Consider the following 22,398-nt stretch of genomic DNA (forward strand, 5'->3'; position numbering starts at 1 on the left):
CCCATCCATTGTCGACGCATTGCTATGCTTATCTCTGGGTTTTAGTATTGGTTCTATTAGAAATGCGCATTCTTCACAAAGGCCAGGTAGTCAATAGACAGTTTCTTGAAGTTCATAGGAGCAATCCTAGGGAGATTGGAGAGAGAAACACCCATTTCCGGCAAAGACATTCTACTACGTCATCACCAGAAGTTCATTGAATGCAACGCACAACTCGAAATCATTACATCAGCTATGCAATTATGCAATGTAAAATGGTGAAGAATCTCCCTCAAACAGTCGACAGTAAACAACCAACAGTCAACAGTCAACAATCGACACCCTTGTCTCCCTCAGGATGCGCATCACTTATCCGTGCAGCCCACGTCGAGACAAGCATCCTGTGCCGGCCCGAAAACATCCTTGTAGCTTCGTGCCGACCAAGCAAGGCGCGACGTGATGAATCCCGATCAGTTAGTGAATTCCTCCCGTCCCCCCAACTGCCTGCACGGAACTCTCTGTTGCGACTTTCAGCAAGAGACACATCCAGGACTCGTTTAATTCTCTTCTTCTAAGAGGCTTGAGTAGCATATACGTTCATAGAAGAAAAAAAAAAAGCATGACGGTGGCTGCCTTCACATGTCTTACTTCACGCCTCCCCCCCGACGGCTTGTTTCACTCCGCGAATAACTTCATCCAATCCCAGGAGATGAATCCATTTTTGAAAGATGGCGTGCAAGGGTCGGAGCAACAGAGCGCGACCAAGTTGTGACCGAGTTTGGGATTTCAGACTTGATCCCATGTTCAATGCCGAAACATGAAGCTGAAGAACAAGTCACGATCCTTGCCTCGGAGGGTGCTGCGCTGTCTTGACTAGGTGATTTGCTATCCATCTAGATTAATCCGCGGGCTTTGGTGTGATCTCAACGCACATTGCCGCGGAGAGCCATCTTCAGCGTCCATTATCACCATCATTCATACTCTGCACAGTCGGATGGCACGGCAAATGGGCGCAGACGATCGGCACGGAGAGTTGTCGGGACGATCTGTGGGATTGGATTCTTTGGTCAATTGGACGGACTGACATGCGGAGAATTGTTCACCAGAGTTGGTTCCCCAGATTCATCCAGTCTCCATTCACTTCCGGATATTGCCTGTCGATCCTCTAGCTGGCGAAACGAGTCATTTCCGAGAGATCGGCCCGCTGCCTGTATCTTCTTCTAGGTAATGCTACTCAGGCACATCTGCTCTACGTCATCCGTTGTGAGACACATATGGGCATGTGAATGGAGTTTTACAGTCTCCAGATATAAAAACGGCAGTTCCCAACGGTCTTTTTGTGGCTTCTCATCGCCAAGCTCCTTCAGACACTCGCCTCAGTACACTTTCCTGTTGCCAACAATTCTTCTCCTGTTGTTCACGATGTTGACCAATTCGCTCGTTCTTGCCGGTACCCTTGCGGGCACCGCTTGGGCCTCTCCTGCCCATTTTTCATTCAAGAGACAATCCGACATCGGCGACTTCATCAAGAGCGAGACCACCTTCGCGAAGCAGGGATTGTTGAACAACATTGGAGCTGATGGCACACTCGTCAAGGGCGCTGCTGCCGGTGTGGTCGTGGCATCTCCCTCCAAGCAGAATCCCGACTGTAAGTCCTCGCGTTGACATATGGGACAGTCATATGCTGACTACACAGACTTCTACACCTGGACTCGTGACTCTGCTCTGACCCTGCTCGAGGTTATTGAGCAGTTCATTGCTGGCGACGACTCGCTCGAAGCCCTCATTCACAGCTATATCGATGCCCAGGCAAAGCTGCAGACCGTCTCTAACCCATCCGGACAGCTGTCTGACGGATCTGGACTGGCCGAGCCCAAGTTCAACGTCGACCTCTCAGCCTTCACTGGTGCCTGGGGCCGTCCTCAGCGTGATGGACCCGCCCTGCGCGCTTCTGCTCTGATCGCCTACGGAAATGCTCTGATCGCCAAGGGTAAGGATTCCGTTGCCAAGCAGCACCTCTGGCCCATTGTCGCCAACGATCTGGCCTATGTGGGTCAGTACTGGAACCAGACCGGCTTCGATCTGTGGGAAGAAGTTCAGGGTTCGTCCTTCTTCACCACTGCTGTCCAGCACAAGTCCCTAATCGAGGGTGCTGCCTTCGCCAAGGCGCTGGGTGAGACTTGTGCTGGCTGTGCCGTGGCACCTCAGATCCTATGCTTCCTCCAGGACTACTGGAATGGCAAGAACATTGTCTCCAACATTGCCAACAACGGCCGCAGCGGAATCGACTCGAACTCTGTGCTTACTTCCATTCACACCTTCGATCCTGAGGCTGCCTGTGATGACACCACTTTCCAGCCTTGCTCTGCGCGGGCTTTGTCCAACCTCAAGGTCTATGTTGACGCTTTCCGCTCTATCTATGGTGTCAACAAGGATCGCCCTGTCGGCAAGGCCGCCGCCACCGGCCGCTATCCGGAGGATAACTACCAGGGAGGAAACCCATGGTGAGTCTTTCCGTTTGGACGAAGATGAGTATTCTTGACTAACAGGCTAAAGGTACCTCACCACCCTCGCCGTCGCCGAGCAGCTCTATGACGCCCTCTACCAGTGGGACAAGCAGGGAGCCATTGAGGTCAACGAGCTCTCGCTCCCCTTCTTCAAGGACTTGAGCTCCAACGTCACTGCTGGTTCGTACGCCAAGGGCTCCGGTGGCTACACCTCCCTTACTGGTGCTGTGAAGACCTACGCGGACGAATTCATCGCCGTCATCAAGGAGTACACTCCTGAGAAGGGCAACCTCGCTGAGCAGTTCGGCCGGGACTCTGGCAAGCCTGTCTCCGCTTCCGATCTGACCTGGTCCTATGCTTCGTTCCTGACGGCTGCCTCCAGACGCGCCGGCCAGGTCCCTGCCTCTTGGGGCGCGTCCGGTGCGAACAAGGTGCCTGGCTCGTGCAGCGGTCAGACCGTCACCGGTTCCTACGCCGCTCCCTCCGCTGTTGCGTGGTAGATCTGCCAACCCGGAGCATGGAAATAGAGCTGGTTTCAGGAAATCAGAATCGATCTAACGCATAGACAAGTATATAGTTCTGGGGTGATGGAGATTCCCTTGCCTGCGCTTGTTGGTTTTTACATTCTTTGTCATTATTTTCGACCTTGTCGAACGTTCTGGATGTATCTCCGTATATAGCAGGATCATGCAAAGAGCACATATATAGACACTGTGGCTTTTTCTCTTTGATTTTCGTCCCTCTGCTGTAGGATTCCGACCAAGCTTTGGACGCGTAGCATGGTCCAAGCGAAGAATCCCACACTCTGGCTGGATTTGCTGAGCAAATTTTCCTATTATCTTGTATCGTCCAGGTCCATCATCCTTGCATCCTCCCATTTCAAGAAATAGTAGTGAATTCTCCAGCGGACCGAAGGATGATTCCCACCACATGGCTCCTCCACTCGCAGTAGTCTCCAGCCATTTCTTCATCCATCAAAACAACTCTTGAAAGACATGCTGAACTCGGCTTGCGTGTGTCCGCCGCCTCGTCTGCAGTCACGATCGCGCCCCAGAATCTGGCTGCTCTCCTGCTGTTGTGTCTTCGAGGGACGCCGCTAGCCCCGCAGCCTTCTCTTCCGTCATCGCTGCTCGGCCGACCAACTCTGATCGGTGTTTGGTTTGAGATGATTCAGATTCGGCTCGAAAGTCTCCTCCTCATCACCGCCGGAACCATAACCCCACGGGGCGCCCCGGGCAGGTTCGATGGGGCGTTTTGGTGCCATTTTTCTCTTCTTGCCAGGTCTCTGCGCCTTACTCGGCGTCAACAAGGTCCCCGATCCGGTGTGTTGTGCACATCGATGCTGGCCGTGCACGTGCCCAGCCCATGAGACTCAACACGAATGCTTCCAGCAGGCTTTTCGGTGGGCATCCTGTCTGAGAGATTTGGTAGTAAGTGACAGGATTCGTGGTCTGCCACGCGTTGGGCTGAGAAGTCTGTGTGGTGTGTTGGTGTCCACAGGGTGATGGAGTATTGTGTCGTGATTGTATAATCTCGGAGGTGTGAAGTAGCCCGCGCGCTCGATTGGCGGGCTCCTATAGGAAAGGAATAGGGAGAGCAAGTGTCCATGATGCTGGGGAGTAAGGGGTTGATCGATCTCTGATTGTGGTCTTGGTGTTGAGAGTGCCCAGGGTGTGAGATGTAGGCAGACACGAAATATAAATATATATATATAAGATAGAGAGGGTTTTTGATGATGAAGAAGAATTGTTGGAAAATGATCTAAAGAAGGCCAGCTCAGCCTCTATATATTCACAGTCATGTACAATGCTAGGAGAAAGTAGAGGTCAGCAATTGTTTGCCCTCTGCCAGTTCCCGTTGTTTGCTGCGTTGATATGGAGGTTTCCAGCCTACAGAGTACTTTTGTTGGAGATCTCCCAAAGAAACATACACAAAAGAGTCATTGTAGAGGCTGTTGACAACAAAAGCCAGTCTCCTTATCCTTACCTACTCCCGCTCTTAGCAACTTCTTACATGGTAATTGCAAAGAAAGCCATATGAGGAATCATTGGCATTATTTGTTAGAATGCGCTGCTGCGGAGCTCAATTCCCTTGACACCAGCATCTTGCGCTTGAGCAAACAGACGGGTATCAACTGCCATTCTGTTGGTGTTCTTGATTGCTCCGCAACGCAATATCAAAAGATATAGAGATGGATCAGAATGGTGATGATTCATCCCTAAGAAGGATGTGGATTTCAGTACAGACACCAATCTCTACGACGGTGAACAGAAGTGAAAATCTCCTAGACACCCCCCTAAAGCTGGCAGGGATTGTTGATACACCGCTCTTAACCAACCATCTTGTTATGAGTACGATATCGGATGACTAGCTTGGAGATGAGACGATACTAGGCAGTAAAGCATGGCTAAGGTACCTGGTCATCAAATTACCTGCCCCGGCATGTGTCTTGCGTTTGACCAGGGGTTCACGATTTTGGCTATTCTGACCGTGTCAATATTCTCGCATGGTTCGCTCCCTAGCACAGCGTATTCAAGTTTAGTTTACTGATATAAGCACTAACGTTGGGGTAACGGTAGACTGGCGAGTCTACAAGCCAATTTCGGGGATATAAACGGACATCTGCGGTCACCGAATATCTTAAACGACGTACGGAGTATTTTGTCTTTCACATGATTCTCTGACCGAGGCAAGTTGACGCTCTTCAAATTGAGCGCGAGTCTCGAGATCGCATTGGCGGAAGGGAAATACTTGATGGTTGCCGAAGGATCACATCACAAAATTGCAAGGAGCTCCTAGGCGGACGCAATAACTGTGTATAGGGCGCACTCCTGTCTTCTCCTAGCTGGACGCTGCATCGACCTACATGGATCCAGATCTTGATCGGGGCTATCGATCAAGCCGACGTGTGAGCACAGTATCATCAATGATAAAAGCTTGACTAGCATGCTGTGGTCCGGACAAAGTGAATAAAATGGCTTTCAACATCCTATTTGCTGGGTAACAACTAACAACCGAAACCGCGACACAGGAACATGGCTATTTGTCACTTTCGTGACGGAGGCAATGCAGGTCCTCTAGCGCATAAGAAAAATGCCTTATGATCCCTTGGTAGGGCTAGTGATGGCCTTGATACGTGCGAGGAAATTCCCGTCGAGGAAGGAATCCGGCTCTTGTGACAGCCATACTCTCCATGCAATAGAGGCAGCATCCCGTTTACCAAAAGTTAGTGGCGGGACTTGATCAGCTTGCACGAATCCCGTTCCAGGTCCCTTGCCGGCAGGCGTCATTGGGAAGAGTTCTCTCCTTGATGAATCCTCTCAATATCCCCTCTCGAGTTTGTGCACCTCAAATATGCCGGCGTCGAGGCTACACAACCATTGACAATGGCATCCCGCACCATCTTGCAAACGTCAAGTTCTCCACTTGTCATAGCACCTTAACCAAGACACTGGGAGAAACCGAGCCAATGGTTTTGCTCTTGGAATTACAACAAAACGCAAGTAAGTACCTCTAAGGGACTGAGTGACTCGAAAAAAGGTAAATGTTGTGTATGCGAAGCTGTCATTAGTTACCAGTGTACCACATCAACGGGTCATGTGGGTTGATGACACGCGAATAGTGGGTGAGGTGAGACAGAAGCTTAAAGCGAGACGCTCGAAAGGTTGATTCGAGTGCCTTATGGAGTATTTTCGCAGCAGTCTAGAGGGACTCTCCAGGAGATCGTACATTTCGGTGGAGTATCAAGGTGGAGAGAGAACTATGATCACAGGGCTGATGCATGTCTCCACTGTCACTGCTGTTGACTACCTTGTAGTAGTAGTAATTTGCAGTAATTCAGTAGATAGCTCTGCTTGGTCTATGTTTCAATGACAGTGATAATATGACTACTGTTAGCGAGGTGGAAAGTTTGTTAGCAAGGAATATTTATAGCATCAACCTCAGACTCCATTTCGGGATGAAGTAAACTGGCAGAGATGAGTATTGGCAACCATCAGAAAGATGACAATTCCTCTGAGCCGTGATACCAGTCTTCTATTTCATCAGTGATCGCTGTGAGGAGACTTGGTTGCATGCATGGTTGCCAGTTGCCAGTTGCCACGGTCGTAGTACATAGCACAGACCTTGCATTGCCGTCTTTAATTTCTTTCAACTCTTCCACCTCCAACCAACCAACCAACACATCATCATCATCATCATCATCATCAACACCCAGTATCTATTCTCCATTCATCTGCGTCAAAGCAAAGGAAGAAAGGAGTACGAATCAGTCCCATTGCAGGGTCTCAGCACTGTAATCCTCTTCCATCCCCATGTCAACTGACTCAGCCCGAGGATGATCTGGCTAGGAAGATCCGGGGGAACAAGCCACGCCTTAACAGACATGTCTTACAAGCCCCGCATCGACAGAAATGAAATCAAGAATGATTCCTTATTCAGAACCCTGTCAGGTTACATTCCAATAGCGAAGCCAAGTCGTTAGTTCTGCCACTAAGATGCAACCGTGAGGGGAAGACAATCTGTCGGTCCTTTTTCGCAACATATCCTGTTTCGAGGAACACCCGAGTCAGGACCTATTAAGAACATGAACATGTTGACAACACAAGTTTGCCAGCAGAGACTCGATCTGTTCACCTGGTGATTACTCTTTAAGTTGGAGAGACCGGTGGAATGGTGCTACTTGTGATCGCTTGCCGCCTGTGAGCCTTTCTGGTCCTGCTGGCATGGCATCATTTATTACTCCCAGATGACATATGTGTTGGACTAGAAGAGATCACTTGGAGTCAATCTCTTTGATTCTTAGTGCTTCCATCCATATTGTTGATTCGACTGGACCCAGAGTCCTCTCGAGCCCTATCCAGTTGCCACTGTCTAGCACAGGCCCAACCTCCGAGTTTTCTCGCAATAATATACCGTTGAACCAATCACAGCATTGCTGTCCGCTAACTGTCTAGGGCCGTGGTACCTGAGTTCGTGAAAATTGATCAGGCACTCACAGGATAGCCACAGGACATGGCGTCCACTAATCTCAAAACAGTTTCTCCCATCAAGCTCTTGTCTGGGGTCTTCGCCAATGTCCGTCGGCGAACTAGGATACCCCGGATCGAACGGAAATGACTTTCAATATTGGATCACAGCGAGGCAATCATACAGATCAATGCAATGACACATGTGAACTGACCACCGACTCCCAAAATGTGATTAAATACTCCGGGGACGGTACCTCGGGGGGGCATCTTCTGCTTTGATCCTTCACGCTTCCTGCTGAGAGTCTGTCCCTCGTTCCAGAAGTATCCCATCGCTCTCGTTTCTTTGTTTTATATACCTCAAACACAGTCGTTTATACCTGCTATTGGTTGTTTCAATGCGGTTCTCTGCGTTTACCTTCCTCCTCACCCTGGGAGCCTTGACTGGTGTCCTTGCGACGCCTACCAAGGTCTCACAGGGACCCTCGCTCGTAGAGCGCGATCTTGCCGCGGTCACCAGTGTTGTTGCTGCCATCGCTGCCAAGGTTGACGCTCTGGATGGTCAAATCACCGCTTACACTGGTGGTGACACTGCCGCCATCGAGTCTGCTTCCGCGGATGTTGTCAGCACCATCAACGCTGGCACGAGCACTGTTGAGACCCTACCCAATCTCACCCAAACGGAGGGCCTGCTCCTGGTCAACCCTATCTTGGCGCTGACCAACAAGGTTAAGAAGACTATCAACGACCTTGTTGCGAAGAAGGATCAGGTCGTTGCAGCCGGTGCCGGTCCCAAAACCCTCGCCCAACTGCGGGAGCAGTATACGGCTTCGTCAAACCTGGCGGACGCCCTCACTTCCAAGGTGCCAGCAGCGCTCAAGGATGTGGCTGCTGAATTATCCTCGGGAATTACCAAGGCCATTCAGACCGGTATTGATGCCTATAAGGATGCGGGAACTGTGACCACGACCTCGCCGACGACCAGCGCCACACCGACTGATACCCCCACGACTCCTCCTGCTACTCCGACGGATACCCCTACGACTCCTCCTGCTACTCCGACGGATACTACCACGCCTCCTACCACTCCCACTGACACCACCACTGACTGCGAGACGACCACTACACCACCTGCTACTCCTACCGATACCACTACCGATTGTGAGACTACAACCACGCCTCCTGCCACTCCCACTGACACCACCACCGACTGCAAGACTACCACCACTCCCCCTGTTACTTCTACCGACACCACCACTGATTGTGAGACTACTACCACGCCTCCTGCCACTCCCACTGACACCACCACCGACTGCGAGACGACTACTACTTCACCCGCCACCCCCACGGATACCACCCCTCCCCCGTCTACACCTTCACCAACCGGGACTGGCACGGAGACTGCCACCGACTGTGAGACCACAACCAACGTTCCTCCGCCTCCGGCCACCGTGACCTCCACTGCCACTCACGGCGAGACTCTGACCTCCACGAACTCGGTGACCGTCACAGCGACTGGGACCTCTCCCGAGACACCCCCCGAGACCGCTACCGAGACCGCGCCTTGCCATGAGTGCGAGTCTCCGACTGGCTCCTCTCCAGTCACTCAGCCAACCGGTGGCAGCACCGTCACTGTCCCCGAGGGTCCTGGCGAAAGCGGCCCAACCACCTTGGCCACAATCCCTAACCCCTCCCCATCTGCCCCTGCCCCAGAGCCTACTGGCTCCAACCCCAGTTCGGGTTCCTCTCAGCCTAGCCCCTCCGGCCCTAACTCCTCTGGCAACGAGACCGCTCCCTCCACTCCCCTTGCCACTGGCGCCGCCAGCCTCAACAAGGCTGGCTCTACTCTCGGCAAGGCTATGGCCATCGGTGCAGTTGCCCTCCTGCTGTAATGAGTTTGAATATGATATGAGACAGACAGGGAAAGATATTAATGTCTACTGATAATGCTCCTGGACGAGGAAGAATTTCACCGAGATTGGCGATGATAGTACGCACGTACCTTAATAGTTGAGATAGGATTAATCCGACTCTGTTTCGCCATGTGAGCTTTTGCATATCCTCCAAATTGCAAAGAGGGAATTCCTCATCTGCCTCAATGGCTTGGCGCTAGCTAGTTACAAGTAAACGCTTTTCAGATATATAGGTTTATTCTGTCAGCCGATGTCGTGATTTCGACTCAAAGCATTGAATTGCCAGGTGCCATTGCACAATAGAATAGAACTGTTTCTGTTTTCTAGACATTTCCTAGCCTATCTTTGACGACCAGAAGCCGAAGCAGTGGGTAGAATGACTAGACAATTGTGATATGGTGCGAAATGTAGGAATGATATTGTAGAGAGGACTCGACTATTTCTGTGTTGACAAAATACAGTAAAATTCTCTCTATCTAGAAAGCAAGCTCGAGTGGTGTATAGACTCCCAAGTTGCGGTCTATATAAGCGTCTACAAACAAGTATCTCAGAAGCTAGATAGCTTTCTATTATATGCTTCTTGACACTCCAGATGTAGTTCTTCTACCCTTTTCCCTTCACCAATATCTCCCAAGTGAGAAAGGCCTACCTACTCATCCTAGATAGATCAAATCGCTGGCCAGCAGGCAGTAAGAGTATATATATATACCTTTGATTTCCCCGTAGATCCGATCAACCCACTGCTCGTGCTCATCTCTCCAGGGGTTCGGCTAGCTAAGCACCTTTGAAAGTTTCTTGACATTTTACCCCCTCATGATCGACAAGTACGCTTTGCAAGCGACGACGATCAACACAGGCCTATGCTCACTACCCGCGCCGGCCTGTAAGGTGTCTATAGGTCCCAGAACTGGGCGAGGAGTTGTGAGTCGATCATGAACTGGGTGGCGCGCCGTTGATCGGTATTTGAGGGGGGTGGGTAAGAAAATGCTCCCGCAGACTCTGAAAAACAATCCAGGCATCCCACTTCCTGCGTTCGATATCGTCTAGGTCGCAAAGAAGACCGCAGTCCCCACAGCGCGGCGAAACGCTCCATGGAAAGAACCCTTTCCAAAATAGAAAGACATGGTCCGCGTCGAAGCAAGTATCCTGACGCGTTTCGTTCTGATACCCTTCATCCTCATCTTCGCTGCCGCAGGACTCCCACTCCGCATCCTCCACGGGGGTGGATTGATACGCAGCCTGTACAGGCGCACGCACACCCTCCTGGCCTAGAATTTCCTCCATGCTCAGCCCAGCCCGTTCAACAGCTAAGCACCACTGGAACCAAATCCGCGGGCTACTCATTGCAAAATCCGATGGGCTGTGTCCCCCATTGTCCAGTAGATTCGGATCACACCCCGCGCGCAGCAGGAGCCTGAGCCGCGCCTCGAGCGCATTTCCATCGATCTGTCCAAGCGCCGAGCCGGGTCCCGAGAACGCGATTGCGAGGTGCAGCGCGCCCTCGCCGAGATACGTCGTGGCGTGCGCGTTAGCGCCCCACTGCAGCAGCTCGCGGAGGACGATGACGCCGTGCCACTGCGGGATGCAGGCATTGTACAGCAGCGGGGTGAGGCCGTCGACATTCTCGTGCTCGATGTCGCAGCCTGTGCAGATGAGGAGGTTGATTAGGGCGGCGATCTCGGCTTCGTCGATGAGCTTGGAACCCGGAAGGGTGGTGCTGACTGTGAAGTGGAGGGGGCTGCCACCGAGAGCGACGGCGTTGATGTCGCAGCCGGCGGTAATGAAGAGGCGCAGGATGCGACTGAGGATGCTCTTGTCGATGGTATAGTGGGTTGGTCGGTACCAGAAGGCGTTTCGGACGTCGTAGATGGCATTTGCGCCATCGCTGCGATGTTAGGTTCTTGTCGCTAATTTGGACGGGATGGCTTACCTGCGGCAATGATTGGGATCGGCGCCCTCATTAAGAAGGAGATCGCATATTTCGAAGCGAAGTAGGTGTGCAGCGGCCTGGTAGGTTAGCTCAGCACAGAACATGATGCTGGAGACCTACCGATAACAAACTCTCGTTCTCTGTGTTGCGCACGTTAGGCGAGAATTCTTTGTTCTTGAGTAGCTGCCGTAAAGTATTGATGTCGTTGGCCTCAATACAGGCAAAAATTGGTGATGTTGTCTCGACTACTGTGAAGGATGAGATGTGACGGTTTATCATTGGCTTGGTTAAGCCATCATGAAGCTTTGACAGGGAGACAAGAAGTCCTTCCTGAGCAATCTTTGGATTCGGCGCCAGGAGAACAATGATATCAGATACGCGAGCAAAGGGTGGATTTTCAGCTTTAGCCCACTGTACACGGATGGATACCTTGCCTGCCGGGGAGTCTTGAAGCACGAATTGGGATGACACGATTTTGTTCGGCTGTTGGAGGCGATTTTTCTGCCCATACATGCTTGTAACTGCGACTTGTCGATTTTTATGGATATCGTCCCCGGCCATTGTAGTAGTGCTCGAGCTCCTAATAGTCACAGCAGCCCTCTCGTGGCTCTTTGCAAGTAAACTCTCCAGTTCTGTCCGGACCCATTGTACATCTAGAGTGGACAGTCCTTTGTGTCCGGGCTTGGACATCATCATCAGCTGCAATGCTTCTTTGATTTTCGATTGGAGTAGCATCAATGGCAGAGTAGCACGTTGGACATGCTCGCTATCGTCCCAATCATCTAAAACATCACCATTGCTGGTATTTTCTTGCTCAATATTACACCGCATGGCTGAAAGCTGCGCCATCAGCGAGTCTATTGCCTCGAGAGAGTGAAGAGAATTCAGCACAGCATGACTCTTCTCTGTGTAGGTGGTGGTCTTCTCATCAAGTATGACGGACACCATCCGATCGTCCCTCAACTCAGACACTGCATCGTGGATACTTTCCAACCGATCATGCACAGCAAGGTCGTTAAAACTACTTACAAGTCAACAGCTTGGTCTCCATTCTAATAGGCGCACCGACATACCTGCCCAATACCTGTAGATCAATACTCAACTGGCTCTTGCACCTCTCCAAATTCCTAAACGACCGCTCCAGCTTGCCTCCAAGCACCAATTTTACCCTCCCCCCAATCGTTTTCAGCTTCTGCCTCGTCCGTCCAGCATTCACGTCGAGATTCTTGGCTACGATTGCTGAAATCTCATTATATTCTTTCTGCAGCACTTTGAGGGTCGAATAGATATGGGTGATCGGTGTGCTATCATTTAAATTCTCACGGGACATCCGAGTTTGGTATTCGCTGCAGTAGCGATGCACATTTCGGAGCAGAAATTCCACCTCGTGCAATTCCACCTGCAAGCGCTGAATCTCTGCGGGAACGTTTCTGACAGCCGCGATGAGCTGGTACGTTTCTTTGCCGACGCGGCATATTGTGTCAATGAGACCGACAACAGCGGCGATGTTGGCCGTGAGCGAGAGCGGATCCATCCTATGATCCCTTCATGAGTGAAGTTTACATCGTTTGAGAAGCAAGAGTTGAATGATGGTGGGGGGTTGCTTATTTATCACTAGCGATTTACAACAACACAGAACCAAATGGGGCTGTGCGAGGCGAGGCGAGGCTGTGTACTGCACGGGCTAAGCTATAAGATATTCCAACAGTATCTCTTCACCCTATTTTGCCCTTCATCAGAAAAGAATCATCTCCAACCATTTTTCTCTTCCTACATCCTCTCTTATCGTAAAATGGATCAATCAAAACACACGCGCTTTGCAGCTGACTTCCATTCCGTCTGGAGCGACGACTACAACTCCAGTCCTCCCCCGCCATACTCCCCGCCAGACGGGTATCCACGACAAGGCTTCCAAACGCACAAGCAGACAGAGTACTATCACCAACGACCGAACCCCGGACATGAAAGGGCAAACTTGAATCCAAAACCGCAAGCGGAGTATCATCACTATCATACGAATCCTCATTTCTACCACAATAGGTCCGATCCTTTACCTGCCGCATCAAGTGGACCATATGATTCAGTACCGACGGGGCAACAGGCGCGGATGGCCCATGAATGCAAGCTAGCCAACGAGGCGCACCAGGGGGCGTTCTATGATCGGTACAGGCAGGCTGATGAGGGGTTCGTGGGTTTACCACTTGGTGTATGATGCATCCCATGATCAATTATGTCTGTTTGACTTGCTGAGTAAAGTCAGCATGCACAGAATGCACAGCAAGCGCGACAGGCACGAAAGACACAACAAAGTGTGTATTGTAACAATCGCGGGCAGGTAGATGGAGGGTTTGCCGGTTTAAAAACTTGCGTATGATTGCACTCTTTGATCTAGTATTTCTGCTTTGCTGATTTCAGCCAGCGACCACAGCAGCCACAGCGGCGGCAGCAGGCAGAACAGGAGGCGTTTTACAATCGGCGTGGGCAAATGGATGGCGGATTTGTGGGTGTACAGGTTGGTTTATGATCACACTTTTCAGTCTATGAATTCTTTGTACTGATTTGGGATAGCAAATGCAGCAGCAAGCGGCCACGAGTTCATTACAGGACTATTATTATCATCGGCGATAAGCTGTGCCCTAATTTATATAAATATCTACAAATGTATGAGGTGCAAAGGGGATTGATTCTATTTTGGTTACAGCCGACTGCACATTTGCATATCAGAAGCCTAATGTCAAGTTCACTTGTATTTTCCGAAGATCAAAGGCCCAGGTGAGGCCAAATAGCACTATGCATCTCTCAATAAATTGGAAGGTCGATCAAAGCACTGCAGCACCAGCCTCAGAGATCTATCCATACTAATCGCCGCCTGGTTCAGCCGCTGCATAATCATCCAAACGTTGGCCTGCCCTGCCTCACTGCCCACAAGCTGCACCACACCATACAGCCGAATAGGTAAGGTCCGTGAGTCTCGCAGTAGCACCCGAATCTGTACACCTGCTCCTCGTCCGTGTAGCAACGGTGGCAATCCCCGAGCACAGGCCCTGGATGCAGATCGACCCCTCAAAAAGCCCCGATACAAAAGTTTCGAGATCCAATTCATCCAACTCAGATTTTCTGGTGTTTCGGCGCTGTGCCACTGCACGATATCAGCATTTCATGAGCGATGTGCATCCAATGAGAAGCCCATTCAAACGGCTCTGGGGGACGCTTGCAAATGGGCAGAAGCACAAAGTTAGCGGTGGGAAGTCACGGGCAATTCAAAAGCTCGAAGGGCTTGGTGTACTGCGCAATTATCCGTTTAAAAAGTTGGTGATCCGAAGGAAAAGAGATAATTCTGACTGAAATCATGGTCGTTAAGTGAGCCGCTGCATGATTTGCACATTGCTATGAATACATATTCTGTGAATGCAGCAGCCAGCGCCATGCCAGGCTAAAATCAGGGTTTTCAAACAGTGCTAAGCGATAACTTAAGTGAGTTGAGGAGAAGCATATCAGTAATGGAGGAAATGTCCTTTTCTCAGTATTGGTATTTAGATATAGACAACATACAAACCTCTAGCTTACCGTGGGAGGTTCCAGTTACCAGCTCTAACCACAGCTTCAAAGTGGAGGATCATCTATTATTAACAAATATTTCCGTGATCTGTTCAAATTCTTATACACCTTCACTGAGCGCTCCTGGCGATATTTGCTCCTCCAAATTGGGGGCAATTCACAAATGATGGACATGGAGGCACATCAGTCACAATCCCCTTCTGGGACAGTGCATCGGAACTATGTTGGCATTAGCGATATGGCATTGACAAAAGGCAGAGGGTATTACTTACCTTTCGCTTCGGACTGTTGTTAAAAGCCAGACCTCAAGAGGAGTGCACACGGCGAAAATCCCATGGATGCTAAAATGTCGCAAAGTGATATATCTCAAAACCACGAAGCAGCCTGTACAGTTGTATTATATACTGGGATCTTTCAACTTTGTTTGTATTCACGCATTATCGCTATTGAAGTACCAGATTGCAGCTACCATCCATCTCCAAGCAAGCTTAGCTAGTTAGAGCTATAGAACTGCAATGAGGGCTCCCACCATCTAGCAGACAGCAGAATGTTGAAACAAATGTCACAATTAATAGATGGGTCCGAGAAATTGCATATAATGCCTTGGAAGTGAATCTTTCTGTAGTTCTCTCGTCCGAGATGTTATTGCAGTAACGAGACGAACAGCGCTCTGGAGCTCAAAATCAGCCCGGGCTCTATTCCCACAGCGTCATAGATATATGAGCTGTCAGACGGTTATATTACCTGCATCTGCATTTAAGAAATCGCCGATGTCAGTTCCTGTGGCGTTCACAATGCTGCATATGCCAGGGATCAACAAGATGGCCGGGATCAGAAAGACTGATAGGGAGTTGATGATCTCTATCTGTAGCTAATCTGCAGCTTATCGACAAGCATTAGTAGACATGGGGTCTCTGCATGAATCGGCCTCGTTAGTTGGGGCCATGTGTCGATAGCCAAAGTGATTGATGCTCGTCAAGCGATTTGGTACCACAGTGGTGGTATCAAATCACCGTCCACACAGGGATATAGAAGGTAGCACCATCGCATCCCTGTAGATGTTGGTAATCAAAATCAAATCATTGTATAACGTTCAAGTCAATAGCGCGACTTCGGTTGATGGATCGATCAGAGTAATCGATCGGGGTCATGAGCGGAAGCACTTTTCGCCCCCAATCTCCTTGGCCAACTGGTAAGACTCACTGTTCTACCGTCGTGCAGTGCCCTAACCCTCTTCTTCCCATTCCGGTAACGCCTCGGAGATGGATGGTCCTGCTACACGTCCACTTGCCACCGTGCTTTTGTCCAAGTTTCGCCGTGATCAGGCAGGGCGACTGACAGATCGATGCATCTGATGTGTTGACGTTGACAGATTGTGACATGGGATGTGCACGGTGGTGGTCTTGATCGGTTTGGTTGGGCAATCAGTGTAACCCGACATATATGCCAATGGTCTCCCCCATAGGAACGGTCCGTTCATCGCAAAAATAAGCTGCAGAAGTACGCAGTATCCCATTGATAAGCGGTCAAAGCCTAGTGATAACAGCATGTTTGTCACACCGGAGCCAACTGCACCAACGTTCCGTCCAGGCCCTGGCCCGAGTTGTCGAGGCTTTGTCGAAACAGCATGTGTTTCTCAGAACGGTAGAATCACGCCATCGTCGCGCGGGGACAGTGAAACCGCCGCAGATAGGAGAGCCACTTGATATATATTCAGAACCAGGTGGCGGCGGCGTCAACGGAAAACCGGCGCAGATAATGTCGTTGACCGCTGGTATCGAACTAGAACAATTGTCGGTTAGCGTTTCATTGTTGTGGTTCAGCAAACTGCATCTTTGCAGATGAGACGGCATCCTCCTCGTAGCTCTTCAAGAGGAACTAGTCTATAGAAAAGGCTGGCCAGACCATTGGATAAGCAACCCTCTCGTCATCCGACAGTTCTCCATCCTATGGGCCTTTCCGCCTCACCCACGCACTCAAAGCATCGGTAAGATCTGCACTGTGAGCGTGGTCAACCATAACACCATGAAGCAGTCAAGTCACCCAGGTCACACAGCGAGGGGTCCAGGATCATCCCTGCCATGTCTTTGTCAGGACCCTGGACGCCACAATCAAGGCACGTTTTACTCCTGCGTCGAGGGTGCATTAGGCGTTGGTGAAATGATTGATGAGGATTCACTTGGTCGGGGGGTAGCTGGAGTCCGTACTGGACGACGGAAAAACTCCACCGACCCCTTCCAGGGCTGAAATTCGTCACATTCTGGAACCTCAGTTCTTCTCTCGCTGGCTCCTTCAGTGACAGTTCGTTGTCAGGTACGGAGTAAAGGGAACTGTGTCCCCTGAAAGTGTGCGGATTATTGGCTTAGCTCAATGGGATTATGGGACACGTCTTTGAGTTCCAGTCGCCAGAATCCTACGAGGAGTATTACCGGCAGAACCTACTACGTAGTAAGTAAGCAGCCGCAGCTACAGCCAAGCTAGGTTGCCATTCTACGATTCCTCCAGAACTCCGCCTCAGTTCTTACAGAGCGGAGTAGAGAGAGATATGAGGAGTGGGTTATTCGAAATGATCATCGCTGGTAGCTCGTAAAGCTGAGATAGCTGACAGGGTAGCAAGCCGGTTAGAAGGTCCAATGTCCCCTCTCTCCATCAAGGTTCCCCTTCTGCTGAGCGCTCCGTTGAAGGATGACGGGGGCCGCTTTTGGCTGGTTGCAGATCAATGTCGAGTGCTGACTGCTAGTTGAATAATCATTTCACCGTGTCAAAAGAGTCAAGGCAGATGATTTCCCAGTGAAGCGTACCACTTCGCTTGGCATTCAGTCGTGGTTGGCCACCTCACATCCTCGAGGTTTCTGATCCCCTGATAGAAAAGTCTTGGGGACTGTTCGTCACGGGAAAAAAAATCGGAAATTCCTTCGACCGTCTTTTCCGGCGGCGATGGGCCCGTCAGCTTTCCGTCTAGGGTCGTTAAGCTTTAGACCGTTCGAGAATGCTGTGAAGATACAGCCTGTGCGGATTTCACGAAAGATTGACAAGGGTTCAGCTCATTGAAACAAGCCTGAGACTCTCAGCCTCTCGGGAGTAGCTCTCAACAGTGTCTGATTTGACTGTAAGGTCACTTGAGCCCTGCGGAATCCACCCAAAGATAATACGTTCGGACTTTTGTACCGGATATCTAGAATTTTTAGATAGGTACTCTGCCCCTTTATCGTCTGAGCCGACGAATATGGGGCGATGCTGAAGACACTACGGAGTATGAGATCGACTATGGCTGGCTTCCACGAAGGATTCGCTTATTGCTGATATTAATACTGCGTACAACTTCCAAGACAAGCTAGTTTTCTAGAATCTGAGGGTGGTCGTCTGACACCGAGTAGGGCCGGGTTTAGATAGTCTTGTTGATTCTAGCCGAGTCTGAGATTGGGGCGGTTGGCGGGCTAATCCAAGACATTTGGAGAGTAATAACAGTTAAGGGGCACAAAGTGCCAATTCGATCAGATCACAAATAATGATCGTGGTGGGAGATCGAAGGAACTTAACAAGGGGCCGCAACCACCACAGGCAACCCCGTGAAGATAACCTAAACGGATCATCGGCTCCCCTAGTCCTACTAGTGGTCACAATTCATAAGTGCATTTTTCGAGTGATCGAGTCTCTGCAGTCTGCTGAGTGCTGACGAATGAACCCCCCCCCCCCCTCCCCTGTGACATTTTGACCGTTGATCATTCGTAATTGGCCAATCTGGTCAGAGACACTGTGTTCGGTCTACTATCTGGATGTGATTATGATTAAACTGCCGCCACTGCCCGCGTGCATATTACGCGAGGGAGATACGAGATCGATAATTGATGTTGCAGGCTTGTAGCAATAATGATAATAATGGGCAGGGTTAGCTGCATATTTATTTGCCATTGCCACGTTTACCAATTTCCGCCCTTGTCTGCAAAAAATAAAAAATAAAAATATTTCTTCAGTCTCGATTCTCGAAGCAAGTCTTCACCCCATATGGCGATTCCGGCTCGGTTCCAAGCAGGCAACCAGGATCGATAGAAATGCAACGGCATGTGGAGGTCCAGTCGATCCCTGAATCCTGAATCCAACGGTAACGGACTGTGTCAACCGTAATTTTGGATTATCTCGTATTGTTTAATATTTATTGTTAATTGTCGTAGAACTGAAATCTGTGTAATACCGCTACACTAAAAAGGTATCCGGATTCTAGTTAGTGAGATCCAGTATTTCATCTACGTCGACATTAATTTTATTGAATCACCTTTTTTTTTTTTTTTTTTTTCCCTTTTTTCCCTTTTTTCCCGCTGATGGTGACTCTGCAAAAGGCAGAGTACAGACTATCTGATTATGGAAGTTAGCATACAAAGGTCGGAGCAATCCGCCTATTCCCTCAACTGTCGAGTCCTCGACTGGTTGTTGAATTTAGAGTGGAATCCTCTTCCATGGCGCATGTGCCAATCATGTCAGAATCTCGGAAGGGCTCCGCCGGTCCCAAATCTCTGTTCAAGATTCCATAACTCCATTCCATGGGCTCCATGAAAGATGCGGATGAACCCAGGTCCCCGTTGTGGGGGAGGAAAGGGGGAGCCTGGGAGGATGGAGGATGGAGGACGGATTACGGAGTGATCGTAGAAAACTAGAAACCAGAATGGCAGAAGACCATGGAGGGAAGAACAGAGACCGACTGCCTATATTACCGTTGTTCCGTCTTTTTAGGCTCACTCGAGACGGCCTCTTACTTGGTTCCGTTAGCGATGTTGAACTGATTTTTCCGGTTCGGGTTTTTATTTTATTTTATATATATATATATATATTTTTTGCAAAACCCGACGGTCAGGGTCGCTTGATCGCTAGTTGAGCTGTTTTTGCAGTACTAGACGAGCAACAATGGCTAGGCAGCCATGTGCTCGCTCCTTGTTCTTCCCACGAGTTGAGGGTTCCCGACTGTTTGGTTATTGCATATAGACTCAGACTCCCGACCCTATTATCCTGGATCTGAAATGACGGCTGTGAGATCGATCCTCTCTTTGGGAGTTACAAATTTCGTCAGCAGTTGTTCTCACGGAGTTCTCCCGAAGTTCTCATGGGGGGTTGTTCAGAATGTGACCGTCTGACAATAATGCGAATTTCATCGGTAATAACTACCTACTAGATAATATCTGATGACCCTTGAGCTCCAGCGACCTCTGCCACTGGCCTGACTGGGCTGAGGACACGTTCTTCTTGATTTGTCGGAGCAAGGACCATTTCCCGCTCAAGGCGCTTCTATTCAGAATTTCCCGCCAATGTTTCATTGTTGGTGTTGGTAGAGAGTTGGTATCTAGTCAGTAAGGTAGTAGTGTCTTGGGCTTGCCAAAAACTACTACGTACGCAGCAGAAAAAAAAAGAAAATATGAGAAGGAAAAGGAAAAAGGATACCTAATAATGAACAAGGATGAGAGAAAAGATGTTAATCCATGATCAGTCTGAAGCACCGTATTCGCCCAAATTACCCGAACCAGAGCGCCTTCTTCTTCTTCTTCTTCTCTTTTTTTTTTTACACCGGAACTTCAAGGAGCGGGTTTAGAGACCGTAGAACCTTAGCACCTAGGTAGGTACTAACGATGGGTACCGTGTCAGCCCATTCTTCCGTCATCCTCACCAATCTCGAGCGAACTATGCATAAGCTAGGTTTGGCGGGAGTCTCATCCGTCATGGTCCCTAGAATTAGGATGTTTCAGACTCGCGAACATTAACTATGGGAGCTCAGATCTTCCATGAGAGTGAAGATGATTCAAATAATTTCAGCATGGGTCTTTTGTGTCTTTTTGTCCGCAATCACTTACCGCAAAGAGGGGATAGATAGAATGTCGATTGAGAAGACAATAGAAGCCAGTCTCGAACCATTATTTGCACACTCAAATCATCCCGTATCCCCACAGTAAAATAGGCCAGTGGCTGGCGAAAGCGAACCTTGTGGGGGCCAAAAAAAGGACCGACTACTGAAGTTCTAAACAAAAGTTCGGCGCACCTGGCAAGAGAGAGAGAGAGAGAGAGAGAGAGACACAACAAATAGATTGAAATAAATCAAAATATAAAATAAAATAAAAGATCAACGAAATTACCTTCAACTGGTTGTAAGGTGTAGTAATAATAAATCATTATTATGCTCGTCATGGAGGAGCCATTCAGAGCCGAGATCTACGCTCTGGAAGAGTTAGCATAACCCCCAATAACTGTTAATCATAGGTAGACGACGGATTAGAATGGGGGGATTTTGATACCAGTCGGCAGTCCAGTATGGATTCCATTCCAGGCGCTCTTCAAGCCACGCGGATTGGCAGACTCAGCCAGCAGTCAGACGATGACAACCCTGCCTTAGTATGTCCTTATCGCCATGTGGTTTTTCTGGATCTTTTGCACCCTGGAAATTGTCTTGTTCTTGTTGTCTTTTCCTTTTTCTTTTCTTTTTTCTTTCCCCTTCTAATCTATTTACCTAGTCAGGAATAGTCATATTGTCATAGACTCATAGTCCAATGACCATCCGCTCACCCATGCTCATAATTGATCCGATTCGACAAGTGGGAACATACCATGATACCATTCTCCGACATGGGTCTCCATACGGTCGTAATCTGATATAGTCCGCTAGTCTAGTTGGCAAGCCTACCTAGGTACCTACTCCGTATACTCCCCCTGGGTAGTTCCGTAATGCTCATGCCTGTATTCGGATCGAAGAAACGAAGATGCAGCGTGTTCATCCTGGCCCCCAAAAAAACAATCATTAGTGTCCAATCAGATCCATGGCTGTTTTCAGGGAAAAGAGTAGAAAACTGGAGATCGGTCAATGTAAATTGAACCGACGACCATTCATACCGTGGCGCCCGTTAGCCTCTTGGGGCTGAAAATTATTCTCGATTCTGTTCGGAACTTAGAGTAGCGCCTACTCCCCGTTTGTTGCAGGAGCTTGTCTTTGTATTGGTTGAGAAACATTCGCCCATATGCCTCATGATGAAGTGGATTTTTTATTAGACCCTGTCATTGTTGGTATGAAGCGGATCTCTCAAGGGAAAGCAATGGTGGAGCTCTGAACAGGCTCACTGCCATGAGGATACTACTCTGTTATGGACAAGTACAAGTAAGTAGAAGCATGGCGGCGCTGCATCTTCCAGACCAGATGTTTTCAGAAACGGCAGAGGAGATCATTGAAGGGCGTTGAGATCAGATCAGAGTAGGGAATAAGTGTAGGGCAGACCATATGCTGGCTGGATCAGACACTGGGTCGCTTCGTTAGACAGGAGCTCATGATGCCGCCGATTTCAAGATCGAAATAAGTCGAAATAATAATAATAAGAAGAGACGAGTAAGCAGGTAAGAAGGACCAGTCAAGAGAGCGTAGATGATGTTGGTTTAATTCTAAGGGAGACAAGCGCATGACGGTCGTGGCAGTGAATCATAAGCATCGCTCTTGAGAATAGTAGCAACGAAATAGTGGTAATAAGATCGAGCACTCAACAGAATAATAATCAATCATAAGCTGAGTCTCCATCCGC

General features: G+C 49.5%; 3 protein-coding genes across 3 annotated transcripts, besides 12 other annotated features; 2 read left to right on the plus strand and 1 right to left on the minus strand.

Moving 5' to 3' along the window:
* The first annotated feature begins 274 nt into the window (after window positions 1–274).
* Window positions 275–313: a microsatellite.
* Window positions 314–1,401: 1,088 nt separating this feature from the next.
* Window positions 1,402–2,986, plus strand: ACLA_089470 (glycoside hydrolase family 15 protein; the record flags this gene model as incomplete). Its single annotated transcript, XM_001272680.1, has 3 exons — window positions 1,402–1,627; window positions 1,676–2,483; window positions 2,536–2,986. The coding sequence occupies 3 exons, from the start codon at window positions 1,402–1,404 to the stop codon at window positions 2,984–2,986; spliced, it is 1,485 nt and encodes a 494-aa protein (XP_001272681.1).
* A 3,682-nt stretch (window positions 2,987–6,668) lies between these two features.
* Window positions 6,669–6,693: a microsatellite.
* Window positions 6,669–6,694: a microsatellite.
* Window positions 6,695–7,851: 1,157 nt separating this feature from the next.
* Window positions 7,852–9,345, plus strand: ACLA_089480 (cell wall mannoprotein 1 family protein; the record flags this gene model as incomplete). The annotated part of the gene is made up of 1 exon (XM_001272681.1): window positions 7,852–9,345. One exon carries the CDS (start codon window positions 7,852–7,854, stop codon window positions 9,343–9,345), a length of 1,494 nt encoding a protein of 497 aa, XP_001272682.1.
* Window positions 8,446–8,521: a microsatellite.
* Window positions 8,520–8,810: a microsatellite.
* Window positions 8,524–8,773: a microsatellite.
* Window positions 8,524–8,782: a microsatellite.
* Window positions 8,534–8,762: a microsatellite.
* Window positions 9,346–10,296: 951 nt separating the features above from the next.
* On the minus strand, window positions 10,297–12,830 carry ACLA_089490 (ankyrin repeat domain-containing protein; the record flags this gene model as incomplete). Its single annotated transcript, XM_001272682.1, has 4 exons — window positions 10,297–11,251; window positions 11,297–11,373; window positions 11,417–12,317; window positions 12,370–12,830. The coding sequence occupies 4 exons, from the start codon at window positions 12,828–12,830 to the stop codon at window positions 10,297–10,299; spliced, it is 2,394 nt and encodes a 797-aa protein (XP_001272683.1).
* Window positions 12,831–19,142: 6,312 nt separating this feature from the next.
* Window positions 19,143–19,168: a microsatellite.
* A 1,204-nt stretch (window positions 19,169–20,372) lies between these two features.
* Window positions 20,373–20,402: a microsatellite.
* Window positions 20,403–20,882: 480 nt separating this feature from the next.
* Window positions 20,883–20,908: a microsatellite.
* Window positions 20,883–20,909: a microsatellite.
* The last annotated feature ends 1,489 nt before the right edge of the window (window positions 20,910–22,398 follow it).

Source organism: Aspergillus clavatus, genomic scaffold (genome assembly GCF_000002715.2).
Source record: "Aspergillus clavatus NRRL 1 1099423829798 genomic scaffold, whole genome shotgun sequence".
NCBI classification, from domain to species: Eukaryota; Fungi; Ascomycota; class Eurotiomycetes; order Eurotiales; family Aspergillaceae; genus Aspergillus; species Aspergillus clavatus.